At 36.1% G+C, this 23,910-nt stretch overlaps 1 protein-coding gene across 2 annotated transcripts in view; it reads right to left on the bottom strand.

The window, feature by feature from the left end:
- The window catches only part of LOC131061780 (kinesin-like protein KIN-14I), a 77,687-nt gene that overhangs the window by 47,140 nt on the left and 6,637 nt on the right, over positions 1-23,910 (bottom strand). For both annotated transcript variants that reach the window (XM_057995605.2, XM_057995604.2), the window contains exons 5-9: positions 22,943-23,270; positions 13,037-13,136; positions 12,728-12,909; positions 12,452-12,567; positions 12,165-12,267 (exon numbers count right to left, since the gene is read on the bottom strand). In XM_057995605.2, coding sequence (XP_057851588.2) covers positions 12,165-12,267; positions 12,452-12,567; positions 12,728-12,909; positions 13,037-13,136; positions 22,943-23,270 — 829 coding nt within the window. The remainder of the gene's footprint in view (positions 1-12,164; positions 12,268-12,451; positions 12,568-12,727; positions 12,910-13,036; positions 13,137-22,942; positions 23,271-23,910) is intronic.

Below are 23,910 nucleotides of genomic sequence, written 5' to 3'. Positions count from 1 at the left end.
AACTAATCTCCTTATAATGAGTGCTTCAATCTATTCACAATAAACAAACTAATTTTGAGAAGAAAAAACATCAATATAAAAAATAAAACATCTCTTTATAGCGGGTGATAGAGACAAGTAATAGGAAGTGATATATAGAGAGAGGTACATAGGGATATATATAGATAAATATATAGATGTGGGAAGAGAGAGAGAGAGAGAGAGGAGGTAGGTATGTAGATGGAGAGGGATATAAAGAGAATAAGAGGAAGAGATAGAGAGAGGGGGGGAAGAGAGGGATAATTAGAGATGGAAGAGAAAGCCATGAGAACACATCTTTAGGGAATTCTACCAAACAATTTGGCCTCATAGAATTTATTTGCTTTGAGATCAGATCCAAATGCCACCCATTAGATTAAAGTTGATAATGTGGACTATATGATTGCTCTCTAAACTTAGTGTGGGTTGTATGTTATAAAGCTTCATTACTTGTTACCTAAAAAATGATGGGTGAAGTTCTTTCTAATTGGGCATTGACAAGGACCATAGTATAGGATGATATGTAGATATGATGGATACCATATAGCATAGAATTAATTTTCCCAAAGAGTTTTTAGTGGTAAACTATGTTGCATTGTACATTTTAATTGGATAGCGATAAAATTCCATGATGTTAGAATTGAGTCCTTTTGTAGTGAGATGAAATGTTCATAGTTTTTAGCATGCTAAATTCTAGTTAATTGGCATTTTGATACATATGCATTAGAATAATTATTATCTATCAAGATTAGAAATTACTTATATCAAAGAAACTCTTAGGAAAGTAGTGGCCATGAAAGTATATACAACTTGTTCTTTTGAAGAGAACATGCCTCTTTACTCCAAGTTTAATATTTTATTTCACATAGTTTATATACAAATTGCTTAGTGAATGTAGTTGTTAGGGGGAACCATAATATGATCCAACAAAGGTATTAATGGAGAAGTAATAACTTCAAATGAACTACGCATTCACTTACACAGATCCAAACATAACTAAAGCAAAAACTCTGAATCAAGAAGATAATGAGGCTCCATTACCAATAAGGTCATTGTGTGTTCATAATAGGGAAAGAGGGAGAGGTAAAGAGAGATAGAGGGGGTAAGAGAAAGTGAAAGAGAGAGGGGTGAGGAGATAAGCAAAATTGTCCACAAAGATCATCATGTATTAAGTAGCAAATATAGATTGATGAGAATAGAAATTGGTTACACAATGAAGTTATCTTTTCAAGTGGGCTCGATCTAGACCCCATTTGTATGTAATCATACTTTTCTATCTTTTTCCATAGAGACCCTACAAAAAAGTATCTCAACTCCACTTTTATATGGTTGGGAATTGGATTTATGTTTTCAAATGGGCTTGATCTATCTTTCTTTTTGTACATGCCTTGTCTTAATTATCAAAGGTTTTAGTCTAATCACTTGTATTTAAATAGTGAGAATTATAACTTTTTTTTATTATGTCTTTATTAAAGTTAATTATTTAGTATGATTGATCTTTATTTGGTATGATTGATCTTTATCTGACCCTTGAATAATTTTGATGAATTAGATCATTTTCTTGTGATATTTTAATTAATAACTTCTAATTGAAATATACCCTCCATCATAATATTATAATCTAATATATAAAAACAAAATACATAATCAATATATATATATATATATATATATATATATATATATATATAAAATAAATTATATTTACCTATATACCATTATTTTCCCCTTGATTAAGTACACCAATTGTTTTATTTCAATATCCTGCCTTACGCTTCTCTAGCAACATTTCCTCTACTTATTTCTTCTTTTCCATTTTTTTTCATTTCCTCTACAAATGTAGCTGCATGAAAAGATCCATTTGAAACTAATGACAAGGCGCAACAAATTCAAAAAATTTGTCATATTTTTCCTTCTCGTGGACGTGGGATCTTGGCTACAAAGGATATTATCTCTTTCTTTTCTTCCTCACTTTGTAGTTTGGGGTCCCACAAATCATAAGCAATTGTAAAGCAAATAAAATATGTTGTACATAACTATCAATCTAACATTCAAGTTATAGTTTTTTCATTTGTTTATAAATTCTCTAGTTGAAGTTAAATTTGAATTCTAATGACAAGTTTATTATTTAGATCTACAATCGTTGAATCAAAGCCATAGATTTGAATGTGCATTGGCAGTTTCATCTCAAGTTATTGGAAGACATTATGAGAGATCTCAATGATGCTTCTAAATGCATTTGAGAGTCTCGATCCTATGTATGTAGAGAGTTTCATATACTTGTAAAGAAGTTTATTCATTGACAAAGCTACAAAAATCACCATATAAACTAAAAGAACCCTCCATTTAGAAATAACCAATTCCAATTTCATTGATTTGCACATTTTTGGATTAGCCTAAACCGTTGACCTAAGAAGTAGATAGACTATGTATAATTTATATAAACATGTAATTTTGTTTTATGATCTTAGATCTAGATTTTTTTTGAAAACTATATTTTATAATCTAAAATAAAATAAATTTAAAATTTAAAATAAAATTCATTTAGAAAATAAATAATAAAAACATTTTTTCAAATAGTAAAAATAATTTATATAATAATAATATAAATTATATTATATCTTTTAAATATAAAATCAATATAATTAAATAATAGATTTTAATAAATATTAAATATATTATAATATTATAATATTAAAAAATTATACATAACACAGTATTTAAATATAACATAATTACATTATTTAAATTCTTTTATAATATTTTATTAAAAATATTTCAGAAGATTATATTTTATAATCTAAAATAAAAATTTTAAAAAACTAAGTAATAAAAAGTTTAAAATTATATATCATATAAAACTAAGTAATAAAAAAGCATTTTTGTTAAAAACTGGAAAGCTATAAGGAAATGAGGAAAAATGCCAAGGAAATGAAAGATGAGTGGAAAAACAAAAAAGCAAGGCAATAAAATGTCAGACAGAGATTGGACGGGAGTGAAAAAAAGGTTGAAATTCCAAATTTTAAAAATAAAGCTCAAGTGCCCTAAACTTGAAATCATTTGGCTTAACCATTCTTGCCGCGGTTTGGAAACATCAGAATGTGTGTTGGGTAAGCCACAACCACGTAGATATTTGGGGTTTCAAATAAGAAAGCACTTAATAAATGCATGCTTTCAAATAATTTTTTGACATCGGATTCTTTCTTTCGAGCAGAAATGAGAAGACGGTGAGCAGAACACGGGAAATAAACGGTGAATTGAACCCTATGCAAATAATAATCCAATGGAAAAGCATAAAATCGACGAAAAAAATCAACGGCTAAAGAGATTTTAATCGTCTTGCATTTGTTCTCGATGGATGTGCACTATTGATTTTCAAAGTGAAGCTATCTTGTTCATATAGGGAACGCCTTCGGCGTAAACATAGGATAATTTTAATATAAATCAAAAAAGAAAAATTGTCTAAATATATTAAAAAATTTAAAATTTAAATATAAAGAACTTAATAAACAATAATCTAAACCAAGGATGTAAAAATCGTCAAAAGATCGGGCACATCGCAATTTTTCGCGAGTCATTTGCCCAAACGATTTAATCGCAACCGATTTATTCAGAAAAAATCTCGATTCTCAGTCGTGAAAAATCGTGATTAAAACATAGAAACTCGACGTAAAAGAAATGTGTTAAAAAAAAAAGGCCACGAACCCTAAAATGTAAAAAGGGTGGCGCGAAATGATGAAAAAAAGGGTTTTTTTCGGCTGACAGAAACACGTGACTACGGCTCTGCGACTTCCCTAACACACGACTACAGCTCAACGACTTCCCTCCTCCCCGACGGCCGATGCCTGACATCCCTTACAGTCGTCCAAACTGACACTTCCAGGTTTGGCTCGATTTGCCATCGTAGCTTAACGTAGTGAAGTGAACAAATATTACTTCGCTAATGAGGGTTGTGTCCCATCTCAATATCCAAATTTTCTGATGACGCCCTGTCTTTTGAACAATTTTCACTACATTCTTTGTGGAGGGGATATGAAAGATCGATTGCCCAACCTGTAATCAGAAAATTGTAACCACAATTATTACATTGAATATGGATTACTGTGTAACTGTATATCACACGATTGTGTAATATTTTGCTCTGTTTAGCTATAGTTTTCAGAATTTTTTAAAAAATAATATATCATATATTAGTTTGCAATCAATTAAAATGAAAATTATATAATTTGTGAACGATAAAATCTCCTTCCCCTGTACGTTGAAGGAGATATATTTAAAACACAATCAACGTAAAACACAATCAAAACCTTGTAAACAGTATATTACACAACTCCTGTTTCACATAACCTTCGATTTATATTTACATGATTTACAGTAAACCTTGTGATTTATAATTGTATATTACATGTAAATCATGCAATATAACTCATGTTTCACATTTTCATTTCCTTTTTTCTTCAAGAACATAAGATTAAAAATTTATGCTAGAAGTTAGACCCAGAGCCCCAATTTAAGAACCAATGCCTATGAACTACACCAAGGATCCAGAGATAAAGGTGAAAATGTAGGAATAATTGTCTTTTGAAGATGGAGTAATTGCTGTTAAAAACAAACTAAAACAGATTGTTTGCCAGTTTCTTCTCTGCTTACTTTGTATGTTTTTGGTCATCGTATATCAAAGTAGGATACATTCATAGATTTGTGATTTACTAGCACTCTTTCTCTAAACTTGATCATAATCGTTTTCTCAATTTCTGTATATTTCAGAATGTCTGTAATGTGTATAGAGTCTAGACTTTTCATGCCATTCCAATATCAGCTAAAGAAAGACCAGCATTTTTTTCTTAATGGCATATATTGCCACCCAATTTTTTTTGTAATATGTATCAAGGGCATATTGATCCATGTTTGGTCTCTTTTACTAGGTTTCTTTCAAATTTTTATAAAAGACAATGGCTTCTACAACTAGAGGTGGTGCAACTAGAGGTGGTGGTAGAAAGAGGGACCCTATGTGGATACAGGGCACACCAGGTGCAGTGGCAGAAGAGGTTATTTGTAACCATTGCACGAAAACTATGACCGGTGGCATACACCGACTCAAATATCACCTTGCAAAGATCATTGGACAAAATATTACGGTATGTGAAAATTGTCCTGAAGAGGTTGAGAGGGAGGCAAAAGCAAGGCTTTCAGAATTTGAGCAAAAGAAGGCAAAAAAAAAGAGGACAACAGAGGCAATGGCAGACCCAATGAGAGATATCAGTTCTACAAGGTCAGAACATATTGGAGTGGGCAGCAATACATCTAGTTTTTTCAATCTTCATAACACTCCTGGTGCGCACAACCCAGATTGTTAGGTACTTCATGGAATAAGGAAGTGCATCACCAGACAAAGGTGGCATTGGCTAGATTTTGGTATTACAACAATATTCCTTTTACTATTGTTGATAGTCCATATTGGGAGCAATTGGTCAGTGGATTGACCATCTCAAGTAAGGGGTTCAAGTCCCCAAGTTGTTATGAGTTGAGTGGGCCATTATTGCAGAATGAGGTCCAAACCAAACACCAGCTAGTGGAACAACAAAGGAGGATTTGGGAAAGGAATGGCTGCACCATTTTATCTGATGGGTGGACGGATAGCAGGAATAAGACACTCATCAACTTTCTAGTTGCTTCAGGGGGACAGGTGGTATTTTTAAAATCGATTGATGTCTCAAATGAAGTGAAGAATGCAAAAGCCTTGTGCAACATGATGGATGAGGTGGTGATCGAAGTGGGAGTGCAAAATGTTGTTCAAGTTGTGACCGATAATGCAGCTGCATATGTGGCAGTCAGTAAACTTCTACAGGCTAGGCATTTGACATTATTTTGGAGCCCTTGTGCTGCTCATTGCTTTGATTTGCTCCTTGAGGACATAGGGGAACTAAGTTGGGTGAAGAATGTGGTTGAAGATGGAAGGGAAATCATAAAGTACATCTACAACCACACATGGGTCTTGGAGTTTATGAGACAATACACTGATGATAAGGATCTTGTGCATTTAGGAGTCACACGTTTTGCCACTAACTTCCTCAACTTACAGAGCATATTACATGCATTGCCCAACCTGAAGAGGATGTTTGTGAGTGAAAGATGGTTGGAGAGCCCTTATTGTAGGAAGCCTGAAGTAGAGAAGGTCGTGAAGGCCATTTTTGATGATAGATTTGCCAAAGTCATGGGGGAGATCATCAATGTAAGTGTTCAAACTTCAAACTTTAATTGATGATTTATTTTTTACTTTTCTAATATTACATTTTGCTGATTTTTGCTAAATTTTTCATGTCTCGTTGTCAGAACCGTTGGTGAGGGTTCTACGGATGGTGGATGGGGATAAAAACCCCATAGGGTATCCATATGAGGCCATGGATAAGGCCAAAGAGGCAATTCAGCACTTGTATGGGTCAAACAGGACCAAATATGAACCCATATGACGCATAATTGATTGAAGGTAAAACCGACTACTCCACCAACATATCCATGCTACTGCCTACTATTTGAACCCCAAGTTCTTTTTCTCCCATACTTTCAAAATATATGCAGAGGTTCAAATTGGCCTCGACACATGTATTCAAAGGTTGGTTCTTGATGAAAATATTCAAGACCTCATTGCTGATGAGTTGCAGAGGTACAAGAAGGAAGATGGGCCATTGTTTTCTTCACCTATTTGTGTTCGTAAGAGAGACACTCTGCTGCCAGGTAAAAAAAAAGTGCTCTTAAATTTATTTTACCATTTATTTCAATCTTTAAGTTTATAAAAATATTTACCAAGTTATAAATGCCAATTTCTATCCTTGCAGATCTATGGTGGGAAGATTATGGTGCCACAACGTCTAATCTTCAAAGGCTTGCAATCCGCATATTATCTCAGCCTTGTAGTGCTTCTGGTTGTGAGTGCAATTGGAGTGTCTTTGAGGCCATTCACACAAAAACACGCAACAGGTTGACTCAAAAGCGCTTGAATGACCTTGTATATGTGCGGTACAACTTTCGATTGCATGAAAAGAGGGTACAAGGGAAAATTCATATGACGCACTTGACATAGATGAGATTGATCCATATACAACGGATTGGATTGCTGAACCTGATGGTGCTACTGTTGATGTTGATGTGGATCCATTTTTCACTGACGATCACTTAGATGAGATGGAGAGGGAGGCAGCTGAATGGGCGGCAGAAGTGGCAGAACGTGAGGAGGCAGGAGATGAGTTTGATGATCCAAAAGAGGCAGATTCCTCACCTGTTGAGGATATTGCAGTTGTTGCAACACCATCTACTTCAGCACCCACTCAACGGCAATAGAGTTTTTTGAGCTTTAGTCGTAGACGCAATCTATGATTTCTAGGTTTCATTGATATGAAAGCTTGAACGTAATATGTATTCAAACTTCAGAGATTGTATTTCTTTTGTGGTCTAGACTCTACGATATGTATTTGACTCAAACGTATTTAGAACTTGAACTTGTTTTTTGGTATATTACTATATGGCATGTATTTGACTCAAACTATGATTTATATATAATGGAAACTAGTAATATGTTATTGTGTTCTATAAATTTAGTGTATATGTGTGTTTTTTTAGAATATTTTAAGAAATTATATATTTTCAAATGTTCGATAATTTTGCTGATTTATTGCTGATTTTTTTTTTTTTTTTTTTTTTTGCCGATTCCTGATTTTTTTTAAATTTCCAACCAAAAGATTTATTGCCAATTAAGATTTTTTCATCTTTGATCTAAACTATAAAAAAAAATTGTATAGTTGAATTGGAAGAAAACCCAGAAAAAAGGGTATAGCTGCAATAGAAAAAATAAAATAAAATCACACAAATGAAGTTTTTTAAAATCAAGTTTAGGAAAGTTCACATTACGCTTTTTAAAATTCCAATCGCACAGTATCTGACACAGCTAGAAAATTAGTATTTTTGGGGCACACATGGGTATGGTATCCAACGCATATCCAAACCATATCCCTATCGGGTATGGCAATACGTGCACCCCTGAGGAGAGGAGTAGGCATATCCGGCTACTCTAGTGAAAAGTAAATCAAGGATTAGCTAAGGTTTCTCCCCCATTGAGCATATGGTGAGGAAATGCCCCAAAGGTTATACATGTTTAATTTTATTTTGTAAATGCAAATACAAGCAGCTGCCATTGTGTAAGCACCCTTGTGCTATACAGATTTGAAAATGCATTCTATCACCCATAAGCAGGTGCTTAATTTTTTCATAGTTTCTTTCTCTTATTCAAGACTTTCTGCATTTGTTGTTCAGTAATTCATTTAGGAACGTGGTGCTAAAATATAATGTACCTTCAAATGTTGATAAGATCACGAACAAGGAATCAAATCATTAACCAACAAGAATGGTTCATTACATTCCTCCACAATGAGCATGATTTCTTCTCAAGTAAGAGTGATTGATCAAGGATGCATCTTGAGATCTAGAATCTGTGTCAGCACTAAACAAAGCTAATCATCAATCACTCACACAACAAAGCATTTATCCCAAGACAAGCTCCAAAATAACCTTGCACCAACACCTATAGGCTAAGTTACCGAATCAAGTACAGGTACGAGCACGGATTTGCAAGTATATTTAACATATGTCTTTGGACGGCCCGTGCATGGGCTTAACCGAGTAAATCCGGATCTCATTAAGCCCTCAAAGGACGTTTGGAGGAATCCAGAGGAGAGATGATTTAAAATCAATTTTGATTGGGCGTCAAAAGGAAATCCGAGGCCTTCTAGTATTGGATTTGTGGTGTGGAATTGGACGAGGAGTATTCTTGCTCTGGGGGCACAGAGAATTGATGATGGAACAAACAATGTGGCTGAAGCCTTGGCGGCTTTAAATGCGATCAAGTTCGGGGAAAAACTTGGTATCACAAAAATGCACTTGGAGGGTGATTTGCTAAGTATAATTAATGCCATTATATCTAGGAGATTCAAGCATGGAATCTCATAAAGTACATTGTGGCTATTTGAAATGAATTGGCAACTGTCAAATATTTCCAAATTGGTCATGTAAGACATACAGCAAATCAGGTGGCCGATTTCTTGTCAAAATGGGCATTGAAGTTTAATGATATGGGGGAAGTGCGAACAGAGGACTTTCGTACCCTCACTCTTAAAAATTTACATCCTTGGCTTGAAGCGAAATGATGGTAGCATTTATTACAAGAATTGGGATATGATTGATGAGGCGTGAGGAGTTGTGGTGGCAATATATTGTGAGGAGTGGTGTCCGGCTTCGCAAAACTTTCATTCCTCTACAATGGTCTTGAGTGAGCGGATCAAACATGGAGGCAAATTTTCCTCTGATCACCTCTCAACCTCAAGCGACGTTCTTTGGCTTGATCTCGACGAGGAGAATGAAAGGTCTATTCAAAATTGGGGATGAGGAATTTATGCGTTTTATGTAAATGTTATTGGGTGAAGTCTTTTTGCAGGTGAAGCATCGTTATCGGACAAACATGGATATTGTGACAATCGTGGTGGCTTGGGGCTTGGAATTGGGTGACACAACCGAAAATGTTCTCTAGGTTGTGCATTCGGTTCTAGATGATGAATGGCTGGTGGGGCTTAATTCAATGTTGGAATGGGCAACCCAAGGGTTGGGTTTGACGTTTGTGAAGGGTTTGAGGACCATGCGATGGCAAAGCTTCATGAACTAGTCCCGTTTATGTAGTGGTCAGCTGGATATAACCAGGATGAGAGGTGAGCAAAGGCCCTTATTGTGTGGGACTCACTGAGGTCCCTCCTTAGACAACGGGAGGCCATAGTAGGTTGTGCATTGGTAGTTGCAGGTGACAAGGCTAGTGGCAGTGATAAGCGTGGGTAGAGGTGAGGCAAGGTGGCAAAAAGGAAGCAGTTGACAAGCAGCTTGGGTGCTCAAAATGCAACGTGATGCAGATTTCTCCAACTGGGTTCTTCGTTTGGATCCCATTTTTGTCTACAGGCTTGTCTGGTTTTGGCACTCTGTATTTGGGGGTAGCTTTTCTGGCTCCCCGTTTTTTGTAACAATTTTTTGGGATTTTGGAAAAATGACTTCAGGCAGTAGGGCGAGCTTCTTGCCAAGAATGTATTTGCCAAGTCTTGAGTAGGGTGGTTAGGAATGTGTCGAGTGTCAAGGGGTTGGGGATTATAGGAGACTATGGTACTAGTATTTTTGTTCAGTGACCAGAATATTTTGATGATTTTATACAAAAAAGGATGATGTAATAATCTCAAATACATTAATAAAATATAAAGATTATTACCGACCAAAAACAAATCTCTCTTCGAACGTGTACTGTTGCGGGTAAAACACTTCATTGGTGAAGCCACCACCAACGTTCAAATCCCTACTGGGCCACTGAGCTCGCAAGCCTTGTGCCTTTGCTGGGTCATTGAGCTTGCGGGTTTGATCAGGTTTAGTGTGGGGATGAGGTCCCCCATTTGTGGCCTCACCGGTTCATAGCTCCAAGCAAAAAGCATTTCACATGGAGCCAGAGAGCATGTCAAGCCAGCATCACCGGTCACGTTAATAAGTTTACAAAGCATAATTTAAAATATATATATAATATATTTAATATATATATAATATATATTAAATATATTATATATCTGTTTATATGTGTGTATGTTAAATTTATAATAAAAATAATATTATTAAAAATAAAGTGTATTTGTTAAATTTAATTTAAATACTTTAAAATTAAATTTGTTACATTTTTATATAAATACTTTAAAATTTAAATTGAATATTTGATTATAAATTAAAATGTTAATATTAAAAATCAAAGCTATAAAATTAAATTAAATGTTAATATTAAAATCAAAGCTATAAAAAAAAAAATTAAACAATATTGAATTTAAATATAGTAAAAGTAAATGTTAAATTCTTTATAAAAATTTAATTAACTAAAAATAAATTAAATAATACTTAATATTTTTAATGTTACAAACATATATTAATATGAAATGAATTTTATCAAGTGTGAAAAGCTTCCAGATATCTCATGCCTAGGCATGTGCAAACGAGAAAAAACTTCCAACGGAGACCTCAAGACTTTATTAAAAAAGTTTTTGCAAAAGAACGAAGCTGGGCCAGACCTGGGATGAATCGGGGAGCGAACCCAAATCGCACCCATACCCAATTTTGGGCCTAGACAGACGAATTCAAAACTTAGCCTGTAGGTGATGCCAAAGCTTAACAATAAAACACCAAGAAGCTAAAATGAGGAACTTGTTTCATCTTTCATACCAATTTTCTTATGTCTCCACCGAGGTTTACTATTTATATACATATGTATTGTATAAGTCTTGGAGGCTTCATTTCCTATTCCCAATAGTTGTATCATACTCCTTTTCAACTTTTATACCTATTCCAACAAAGCTATTAAGTTTTTACCTTTCTCCTAAATTAAGGCAGAAGAAACTATTTCCTCCAATAATTCATTTGATTTTTTTCTACAAACTAGTTTTGTTCTCCTCTGGAGCATTCCTGTGGTTTTGATCAATATCATTGCTGTTTGCCACAAATGAATAGCTAAGCCCTTTGTACTACCTATCACATGCTATTGATTAAAATGAATATTGTTGACCTTTGTATGCAGAAGAAAAGATAGCTTTACAAAGGCAAAGGCGACTGATATTTAGTAATGTTGTGACCATGATTCAACGAATCAATGGTATGTCAAAAAGCTCTAACAAGCAATATATTACAACTAAAAGTCATTAACTCTCTCCAGCTTCTCACATTTGTGTTATTTAATCAGTGACCTAGTAAAACTATTCAGGAATTCCTTTTCAGGCTTCTCAAGCTTAATGCATACATATTCAGTCATTTTCTCTTCAAAATATCAAAATATACATAAACAAGAATGTGGCATTTGTAATGTTGTTTCTAAACTTCAAACATATGCCAGAAGTTTGAGCCCTCTGAAGCAGCAATCAACAATTAGAAACAATAATTCCCTTCTCCTAAGCATATTGACAGCTTAAAATAGACACATTACAATCCCTGTTGGAAAGCATAATCTCTAGATAGAAAACAAATAATCCTTTGATTTTTCCATTAAGTAATGTTGAATTTATAAAATAAATGAAAACCTAAATAATTTACCATACCATGGACTCGTAACGACTAAGAATATCCGTCTCCCAATCACGCTTTCCTCGTGTCACAGCAATTTGTCTGGGTAAATATCTATCTAAGAGTGCAGCCCATTCACTGCATTATATAACATGATACTCAGTTCAGTAACTCGGCAGATCTCGAATTAATAAATGCATCACTTTACAACAACCAAACTGCTTCACTGTAATGGGAAATATAAAATAAAAAGGTCAAAGCATTGAATAAACCAAATATCCCAGTTCACGGGGCAAAACAAACATATTTGAAAGAAACCTACGTGCTTGAGTCTGGATTACTAACAAATCCAATTTCAGCAAGAATTTGTAATGCAGCCAGCTGTGCTGCATCCTCCCTCGCAACAGGATAATTCCCCAAGATATAGTCATGTTGCAGCTGCATCCATAATCATTCTTTCTATATAAATATTGTCAAAGAATTTAAGGCATAGATCCTAAGACTACTTTCAAATTTTTGAATTTGGGTAATCAAAATGGCACCGGCAGGTACTTGGTTACAAATTGATGTGTATAAAAACAAAATCGTGACAACATACCTGAACATATGACAACTGCACAAACATAGGTTCTGTTATTGCATCATCAGACTCCCGAAAAAGTCGCTTTTTGAATGACAACTTGCAATGCAATATTTCACCCTTGCTACGGTCTTTGGCAGCTTTAAACTCAGCAAGAAGGTCCCCTATATATTTGTTGTCATCCAAACCTACGTATTCTTCTGTGGAGGATACCGATTGCACCATTAAAAAATTTCACTATATTAGCAAATTTATAAAACCTGCTGAATTGCTGTTAACAGCCAACCATAATCTGTATATTCAATCAAGGAATAAGTCAAAACCTACCATTTCCATGATCAAGTGATTTAGAACCAGTAACAACTTTTCGGCACTCAAATAGACTGAATGTATTATAGGCAGAGAGTTTTATTATTCCTGCAAGTTCCTAGCATCCAGAGCCCAATAATACAATAAGTTACCGTCAAAGAGGCATTTTAAGTGAACTCAAAATAACTACAAATTTGTGCCCTAAATTAAGGCAAATGAGATGAACATGTTGATAGCCAATAAAATATGACATCTTTTGCTTAATCTAAAATCTACCAAAAAGGATGCTTCAATCTTTCCTAATTAGCTCAAAAACAAGAAATGTTTAAACTTTAAGCAAACTTGAAATAACTACAAATTCCTGTCCTAAATTAAGACAAATGAGATGAATATGTGATATTCAATTAAAAATGATGTTTTCTTAATCTAAAATCTACCAAAAAGGGTGCTTGAGTCTTTCCTAACTGGCTCAAAGAAAAGGCATTTTAAGCAAACTCAAAACAACTACAAATTTGTGTCCTAAATTAAGGCCAATGAGATGAATATGTTAAATCCAATAAAAAATGGCATTGCTTGTTTAATCTTAAATCTACCAAAAAAGGTGCCTTAGTCTTTCCTAATCAGCTCAAAGATAAGTCACGTTTAACAAGACACCAATACACTATCTCATAAATGATAACAGAGTGAAGAAGGAAACAGTCGTACCCATCAATCCAGAAACAGGTGGATGTTTTAAGGAGGTGATTTCCCTGACATAACAAGTGTATTCTTTGTGGCTTAAAAATAATCAAAACTCAATTTATTGCAGTAAATTTATCATTTAAAGAAGCTTGCACAAGGCATAAAAGAGTTCCAGAAAGATATTCAGCACAAAAAAGAGTCAAAATTTCAGAGAACCATTTCATCTTCTACAACAGAGGAAACTAGAAATAGACTGGATAAGCAGGGATACACAGAGACGCATCCCTTGGATTTTTCTGGCAGTACCCATAACTGTAACATTTTGGGGATGCAAAGATGCATCAGAAACATCCCCAGGCCATCCCCAATGCCCCCTGCCCACTTGGAAACACCCCAGAAACAGCACTCAGTCATCTGATGATGTCAAAGACATTCCACAACCATCCCACAGACAGAAAACTTGATTTTTTTAATCTTTTAAAAAGCAAGATTAAAAGGGGGATGGCACCACAGGGACCCCACACCTCTTTCCACCCCTTTCCACCCCTTTCGGAACCCTAAAACCTAAATACTGCACCCTCACACTAAAAACATGACAAAAAAGTCATAAGGCACATTTTCTACTTGTTGTTTTGTCAAACTTGTGAGCAGCACAAAAGAACAGAGAGAAGTGACATTTGAGTCTTTGACAAATCACAGAATTATGAATCATTGAATTTAAATCAAGGAATTGATAAACAACGCCCCTCCCTTGGTAGGCGTATCAATGTACTCAACATGGATACAGGTACAATGAAACCCAAATACGGCCTAAAAACCAATATTAGCCATGCCAAATACATCTGGACTATGTTCTAAAAAATTGCATTGTTCCTCACTAGAAGCAAGTAAAATCCACAAGGTATAAGGTATTAACCAAACCAAACAAGCTCATTATGTCCTTGTTTTAGCCTTTTGCTTTTCATCACGCATGTGGGGTCCTATTGTCTTGAAATCAATGGTGAGTGGAGGACAACAACAAACTAGAGGAGAAGCAAACAATGGCAATAGAAATGAAAATAACCCTAGTGACAAGAACAATGGGGATGAAAGGAACTCGAAACACTGAACTTCATCCAATAGTCTTGATCCACACAACTAATGAATCGTTTCGTTTGGTTGTGCGTTTGCTCCAATCCAATTGGAGAAGCTATTCCAACCGGTCATGTCATTCAGCAGCTATAGTTGGGGATTACTCCAACCAACAATATTATCAAAGCTATTCTATTGCCTTTCACTCCAATCTGACTGGAGAAGCTATTTCAATTGGTCATGTCATTCACCAAATATAGTTGGGGACTGCTCGAATCAACAATATTATCAAACCTATTGTATTGCCTATTCTTTCACATCATGATTCACAATTATGGAGTGAATATGGCAAGGCGAATCATTGTACACCCAATTTGCATTGATCATCTAGTCGATCTAGTACATTTTTACTTTTAATTTTTTAATTAAAATTTACAATTTTATAAAATATTATTAATATGTAATATATTTAAATTGATTTTAATATCTAAATTTATTTAAATTTCAAAAATTTAAAAAAAGTTAAATACTTTCACATTTAAAGTTAAATAAAAATTTAAATTACATATACTAAATATGGGTGCAGATATGGAAATGGTATCTCATACAAATATGGATGTGGATATGAAAGTGGTATCAAGACCCCCTAATATGGATATGGCAGGATACAACAGTTCTATAAATTATTCTCATATCCAACCTTATCCATATTAGAGTCTTGAAAAATAGTTGTATAATGATTGTCATATCCAATTGTATCCATACTAGGGGATCGTGGAAAATAGTTGTAGCGTGCACGCACGCATGACAATACCCAAGGAACACGCATGCACATGCACATGCACGTGCATAACCATACCCAAGGAAAAAAAATAATCATGCTTGCATACCGTTCTGACCATTTCACACATCGCCCCATTAGAATGGGGACCCCCTTTCTTTTTTGCTTCTGTTTTGCCTGTTCTTCTCTCTGCTTTTAGGGTTTTGAGTGAGTGAGTTGTCTGTCTGGGCTAGGGCTAAACCTTAGGTGTTTCTTCTGGGTGTTATTCAAGCTGAGTCCAATCAAATTTTGAAAATTATTAAGCATCCTCCCGAGGATTGAGATTGTTGAAATAAGGTAACCCTGTCAGGAGAGTCAGATAGGTCTCAGGTTAAGTCTAGATTCAGGGTTTTTGGGGTAAAATCCAAATTTTGTCTAAGTGTTAGCATTTTGAAGGTGAAAATGTGTGTTCTTGCCTAGGTAAATTTTGATCAAATTTTGGAGGTAAGAATGCTTGAAACACAAAATTCGCTTCTGACCCTCTCTGAAGGTCCAGGGCGAAATTTATTCTAAGTGCAATTTCTTGTTTTTGATAGGCTTGCTAACTGGTTCCTGGCCTTGAAAATGACCTAACTCTGCCTAGTGAAGTGATTGAAGATTTAAATTTTGGATGGATTAGCCAGAGAGGATAAAATCGCTCCTGTCCCTTGCTGAGGGTCCAGGGCGAAAATGTTATTTAAGGCAAATTTGTCACTGACTTTTCTAATTTGTTTTGTGCAGGGTCTCCAGGAGAGATGATTGGACGTGTTTTGATGCTTTTGAAGATTTGAAGGCATGAAAATGATGAATTTTGAAGGTCAAGGGAAAAATCGCTCCTGTCCCTTGCTGAAGGCCCAGGGCGAAATCTTGATTTCCCTCATCTTGCAGTGAAAAAGGACCAAGTGTTGAACATGAATGGAAAACAAGTGATTTTCTCCACCCGCCTGAAGGAGTTTTAGCTTAAAGTGATGAAGGATCTTGTTGGGATCATCAAAGGCGCTCCTGACCCTCACTGAAGGTCCAGAGCGATTTTCTTTATATGTGTCATCTTGTGACCTTTTGGGACATGAGAATTTATTCATAGCATGAAACAAGATAATATCTTCCTTAGCCAAGAAATTTCGAGATGAAAAGTGGAACGATTTGATCATGATGGCAAAAGGCGCTCCTGTCCCTCACTGAAGGTCCGGAGCTTGATTTTCAAATTTGCGCTATTCTTGCAGGATCAAAGTGATTTTATGATTGGGAGAGATCAAGGAAAGCATGTTCTATCCGTTGAATATAATTTGAGTGATCAACAAGGAGGAAATCAACCCAAATGACAAAGGGCGCTCCTGACCCTCATTGAAGGTCCGGAGCTAGATTCTAAAAATGCAATTTTTTTGCAAGGACAAAACAAGTTTTGTGATTGAAATGAATGGAAGAAGGTGTGTTTTGCCCGTTGAAGATAATTTGGAGGGCTAACGAAAGATGGATAAGCTTGAATTTGCAAAATCGCTCCTATCCCTCTCTGAGGGACCAAGGCGAAAAACCTAATATCCAGCCCTTCTCTCCAAGTTTGGACAAATCTAAGCCAGGGCGCAAGTTTGAAATGATGTTTAAAATGCCTTGAGGTGGAATTGAGATACTAGGATTACGAATTTGGATGACAATTTGCAAATTCGCTCCTGTCCCTCACCAAGGGTCCAGGGCGAAATTTCTAAGTGTGCCCACTTTCCTTGCATTTCGAGATAACTTTTTGTTTCCAACACTCAAAAGGGAGTGGAGAATGATGTTCTACGCCTTGAGGGTAATTTGAAGTTGAGGTAATTGAGAATTTGTGCAAAAGACTCAAGATCGCTCCTGACCCTCACTGAAGGTCCAGGGTGATTTTTGCAAAACCAATAGCTTCCCTCCAAGATTACACTAAGGCAAGGTTGTGCAAAGATGGAAAAGGTCTTCTAAAGCATGGTGAACAAAGATTTGACTTCAAAATTTGAAAATCCTAGCCTAAATTGCTCAAGTCGCTCTTGTCCTTCACTAGAGGCCCAAGGCGAAAATCTTTAGAACACCTATTTTGCCTTTCGGAAGCAAGTTGAGCATGCATGGAACAAGTGAAAGAGATCATTACTTACCCCACAACGAGAATTGACAAATAAAAGGTGAAGGATTAAGAGCAAAAGTGAAAATGCGCTCCTGTCCCTCTCCAAGGGTCCAGGGCGAAAAAGGTCCTAATGCACTTCCCTCCTAGAGATCAAGTGAAATTAAACTCAAGACTCCAATTAGAAAATGCCATTTTAACGCCTAGATGAAGTTTTGGACAAGAAAATGAGGAATGCAAGGCCTAAATTGAAAGTTCGCTCCTGACCCTTGCTAAGGGTCTAGGGCGAAGTTGGTAGCACTTTTTATTTTCACCATATTTGAGTGTTGATATCCTCCAAATTGCATTAGATGCCAAATTGCTAAATTCGAAATATTTGAAAAAATTAAATAAAATTGGCATTTAATTAAAGACACATTGGCATTTAATAAATTAATTTTGAGCCTCAAAAAATCGAATTTTTATTATAAAGGCATTTAAAATTAATTTTTGTGAAATCAAAATTAAAAATGGAGCGCTTGAGGGCTTATTTTTATTTATTTTATCAAGTCGGCCTCTCCTTTTTGCAATTTTATTTATTTTTTAGGCCTATTTTGCCAAGTCGGCCTATGGGGAAGCAAAGTGGTGAGCGCCCTATATAATAGGGGTGTTTTGATCAAGTTTAATCAATCATTCACTCATTACTTCAAGTACAAATTTGGAGAGCAAGAAGAAGGTGCGAAATCTGGTCTATTTGGAGCGAATTTATCTCAAGTGTTGGAGGCTAGAAGGAGGTGGAGTTGATTCTTGTGAAGGCTAAAGGAGGCGCATTTTGCTCAAGGGAGAACTTTGATCTACATTTTGCCTAGCGAATTCACCTATTTTTGCATCATTTCTTAGAATTAGTACTCAAGTGGAGGTATGGCGTAATCACCTTAACACCATTGTTGAAGATTTGAATTTTGCGCTTTGTTTTGAAAATTCTAAGTTTGATGTAGTTAATTAGGAAATGATAACTCAAGATTTATCATGAAGTTTCCTAATTAATATCTTTTATCTTCCTTGCTACTCTTCAAGATATTTTACTAATTATGAAATGTTGTGTAGGTGTCAAGATGGCGACTCCAAAGGTAGGAGCATCTACTAGTCGTCCAGCTCTCATGAAGGAAGATTAGAGGAATGAAGAATTGGAGACCAGGATCGTGTCCAAGTGGAGCAATATTGGAGATACCAACTTGGGAAACTTCAGTGTGAAGAAGTTTCGAGAGGTCCCTTAAATTGGCAAGCCATCACCTGTCGCAAAGAGAATAATTGAAAGTGGCATCATCAAGGCGGCCGGTTTCCCTCCAGCAGTCCAGTGTCATGAGCTAATGATCGAGTGTGCCCGCCATTATGACTCACAATCAAGATCGATCGTATCCAAGGAAGGGAACACTTTGGCTTACCTTTCAGAGGAGGCTATAAGTGAGGCTCTCCATCTTCCAGAGCATAAAGATATGATTTACAAAACCCTAGAAGGAGCCAGGTCAATGTATGAAGATGATCTCGACACTTGCTTGAATATCATCAATAAGAATTGGTTACTCAAAAGTCGTCCTCGCCTGAGCAAGATTCCCAACACACAACATAGGATCGACTTCCAGGAGGAGTACAGAGATTTGATAACTTTGCTCAATCGAGTTACAGGGGCTCCTCAAGCCTTCTACTTTGAGAAGTGGATGTTCTACTTCATCCAAGTGATAGTTCAAGGGAAAGGAACGATTCATTGGGCTAGAATTATTAGCCATTGCGTGGATGTGCAGTTGAGGAGACTAAAGCCTACCAAGTCGTTCCACATGAGCTCATATGTCATATATGCCTTGATCAGGAGTTTCGAATATGCAGGGCTACCTCATAGAGAAGTGATCGGAAGAGGACCCGGAGAAATGAGAGTTTGTGATTCCTATGTTCATTTGCATCATCCTCCTAGAGGCGACTACAAGTTAGTCAATGACACCTTCACGATGAACATCACTAGGATATTGCAAGGTGGGATTCACAATCGACTATCTCTGGATGCACAGGAGCTTGTGAAGAGGTATGGTGCTTGGTTCATCCAGTTTCAAAAGTTTACATATATCAGAGTTCATGGGTGTCCTTCACCTCCCTACATGTTGCCGAGGTATCCGACAGACAGGATAGTGCTACTTGAGGTGACCAGACAGTTGGCAGCTTATGCGAAGGCATTCAAATACAGGCATGGAAATGGAATTCCCGTGCCCATCATATTGGGGAATTCAGTTGAGGTATGTCCTAATACTCAGGCCTTGGATGATGCAAAGAAGGAATTGGCTTTATATTCATTTACATTCTTTGCCTCGAGGGAGAATTTCGATCCTCATGGTTATATGGAAGAGACAGCTGGTAGGAAGTACAAGCACGAATTTTAGGTAGAGGACTTTTGGATGAATCTCTCAAGTGATTTAAAAGTGAAAAGAAAGATGCATTCCAGATTACCTTTAGATTTCATCAGGAAGTGCAAAGTTTACAGAGTGGCCGATCAAGCTCAAGACAGTGGCAGACATCTCCAGTCATCCTATGACAGAGAAGACAAAGCAGTGAAGATAGATTGGAACGAGCCTGAGATTTCGAACTTGAGAGCTTTGATGGCTCCCATTTTGTCATGTACTCGCAAATGGGTGGATGTACAACATCAAAAGTTAAGAGAACAGAACATACCAATGACTTTTACTTTGGAGGAAAGACCAAAAGAAGGAGGAGCAAGCGCAAGTGAAGGCAATTCTCATCCTAGAGGCGCGAAGAGGAAAGAAAGACCTGAGAAAAGAGAGCCCTCCAAGAAGAAGCAAGAGGCCAATCGAGATCGCTCATCAGGCACATCTTCTCGACATGAAAAAAGGACAAGTCAAGTTGAAGGACAAGAGAAGACGGTGCCTGAGGTTGATGAATCTATGGAGTCGATGGTACAGAATGATAAACCTGAAAAGGGGCAGGCACCTCAGCATTCATCAAGTCAATCTCCCCAAGTCGATGAGGTACATGAAGAGAAGAATGATGATGAAGTGACATCCCCTCTCCGAGAGGACGAACCATTGCTTAAGGAAATACAAATTAGAGAGACAAGATCCGCCATTCTGGATTGGTTAAGGGAGAGATTGACAAGGGTGATTGTGATTGAAGATGACGATGATGTAATTGACTTAGAGAGCCTTATAGGAAATTCTCAAGAAGTAACGGAGAAGAAGAAGGCCACCAAGATGTCCAAGGTGATCACAGATGAGCAACGGGATCTGATGTTCACTACTATGCTCCTGATTGAGAAGATCAAAGAACTCGAACCTGGATGGGAAGCTGCTCTTCTCAAGGCCTTTGATCAGGTTATCCACTTGGAGGAGCGAATGAAGAATCTTCCCGAGATTCCTATTACTGAGATTGAAGGAATTGTGTCCAGATTCGTTGCATATGTTAAGAAAGAAGATTGGAAGGGGAATAAGGTTCTAGAAGAGAGGTTGTTATAAAATGATGTGGCATCTTAATTATCATTGGTCTATGTTCCCTCGATTTTTGTGCCAATTAAATATTTGGCTATGCATTTAATAATGTTCAACTAAAAGGGGACTTTTTGTAACAAACCCTAATTAGGGTTTAGGTGTCAAAATCTTAGCCATTGATCTTCTTTTGATCTGGGCCGTTCATTGTAATTGAGGATGCTATATATACCCTCACTCATTTTCATTTTGTCATTAGAAATAGAAGATTAGAGATTAGATATTAAGGAGATAGTTAGAGCTTTTGGAGAGAAAAAAGTTATTAGCAAGATTGAGTATTGAAGAAAGAATTTCAAACAATTGTTGTCTATTTTGGCTTTGAGATCAATAAAATATTGAAGTTATGGTGTTTTATTGCAATTCTTGTGGCTATCTTCATGGTTGTTTACTTTCTTGAATCATTCTCAGTCAAAATAGTATTTAAGTTCAAAGGACTAAGTGTTGGGCTTGATCTTTGGTGAGATTCACATTCCAAACCACTAGCTTCTTACTGATTGTAAGGACGCCTTGTGTGGTCAACTGGAGATATTTAGATTGCTTGAACCTTCAATCATTATTGAACTATTGATATGTATCTTTATGGTAGTATCTGTAATTCTTGATGATTTGAAAAATCACTAATCACCTTAGAAGATCGCATCAATTCCAGTAGAGTTGTAACTCCTTGACAATACTGAAATTGGTAGAATCTTACCAAGTCTAGCCTACATTGAGTCATTCTCAGGATTAGATTAGAATTCATCTCTTGCAAACCCTATCTTTTGATCTTTTTTGAGAACCTGTTAGCTTTAGGAAAATCCTGTTCCTGCAAATCGAAAACGTAAGGCCCCTTGAAGAAACAGCATTTACAACGACCACTGGTGCTTATCCACACGTAGAGATCCTAGATTGAAGAACCTTGAAGTCACCCTGATTGATCCTTTTTGCGATATCTTCAGCATTCAGAGGCTTTACTCAAGCGAGGATTAGGTACCCTTGGGTATTTTATTCTGTGTTTGATAGTGTACAAAATACACGTCAACGCATACCCAAACCTTGAACCTGTACCTGTCCCCATACCGATTCTGGCAGCTTAGATTTTACCACACAGCAGGGCAATGGTTACCCCCTAAAAAGGCAGCTACTCTTCAGAAAGCACATGCACAGGTAGCTTTGACTGATATGATGTTTCTGATTGACACAAAACAATTGCAAGTTCTGAGGGTGAATGAAAAGAAACCAGTGTTGGTGAGGAGTTGCCATGGCCCTGAAGAGCTTTAATCATGTTAGCTTAACTGTTTTGTTTGTTGTTGGTTCCTTGTTTCTTAGATAGCTAAATCAAGCAAGCCTGTTGTTTATGATTTTTATGGTCTTTGACTGTATATTACTGGTCATTAGTGGCCTCAATGTCTTGCTGGTAGTGCCTCCAGTTTAGTTTTTATTTTTAATGCTTGTTTTGTAAACTTCTCAATGACTGGTTAATACACATAATTATGTATGACTTTCTGTCAAACCAGCTTAATAAGCCCCGCTAATCCATCCAAATAAAAAGGTGTCCATCTCCAAGTTGCAGTAAACAAAGGTGCAGAAATGATTTTTGCCTCCCACATATAAAGACAAAGATGGTTTCCTTCCCAATAAAAACTGAAAAGTTGTATAGCTCATAAGTTATCACCCAGCTAGTTTCTAATACAGGTTTCCAAAATATGACAGTTATGTATTGAAACCATCCCCGGCAGTCTAATAAAACTACAGAAACCAAGAAAAATCACACTGGCAATGCCAAGTACCTCAACAGCATCGGTGACAGTAGTTGTCATATCAAATGTGATTTCTTCAAATGTGTCATCCAGAAAATAGACGATTGTTGTTAGCTTTTTGCCTGTCAATAGAGCTTCTATCTCTTCACGTGCAGGTATAGTTCGCCTTGGCCCAGCCTTGACAGATCGCTTCAAAGCATTCCATGTATTCATAGCCAGGGCATGGACTTCGGGGTCAGTACTAGGAGCAGTGGCAACATCGTGCACATACTCGGACAAGTATGCTCCAATATCTTTTCCAGGGGGCATTGCAGAAGTACATAAGTACATAAGTTCCCATGCCTTTAACAAATAAAGCCTGCAATAAAAATTACAAACAACTAACAATAAGTTAACTTGAATGGCTTCATAAAAGATTAATTCGCATTCGAGCTGTTCTAGTAATAAACTTTTCTACTTCAGAAACAAGTATGAAACAAAATTAAATCAGCCTACATTAAGAAAGATACATTTCAACTACTTGATTTGGATATGGTACATATACTCAACTAGAATCTATTACAACTGTACATAACTTTGACTTATTAAGTTTAATAAAAAAAATAGCATCTCAAATCAGTCTCTTGCATTCACAATTAAAAAGCAATCAAAGCAAATTCCTTTCTTATGACAAAACCATGCACAGAGAGTGTAATCACAAATCTTAAATAATAATATTTTTCCCCTTCTGACAAACAGTGAGATAATCATTATCAATAGTTACTCTAAATGGATTAGAGTTAAAACAAAAAGATCTTATTAATCACTGAACTATGTTGTGTAATGCATTTAATATTGGGAGCTCACTAATACATTTTTTTATGCTTATCAACATGGCCAATAAAGAACGTAGTGTGACATCAAGCATAAATGCATAAAACATTGCAATTTCTAAATTTGAAAACAATATTAAAAAGTTTTCTAATCACTTAAAGAACAAAATAAAATTAATTAGGAAA

This window comes from Cryptomeria japonica, chromosome 4 (assembly GCF_030272615.1).
Source record: "Cryptomeria japonica chromosome 4, Sugi_1.0, whole genome shotgun sequence".
Classification (NCBI taxonomy): domain Eukaryota; kingdom Viridiplantae; phylum Streptophyta; class Pinopsida; order Cupressales; family Cupressaceae; genus Cryptomeria; species Cryptomeria japonica.
This window is presented reverse-complemented; position numbering and strand designations above follow the sequence as displayed.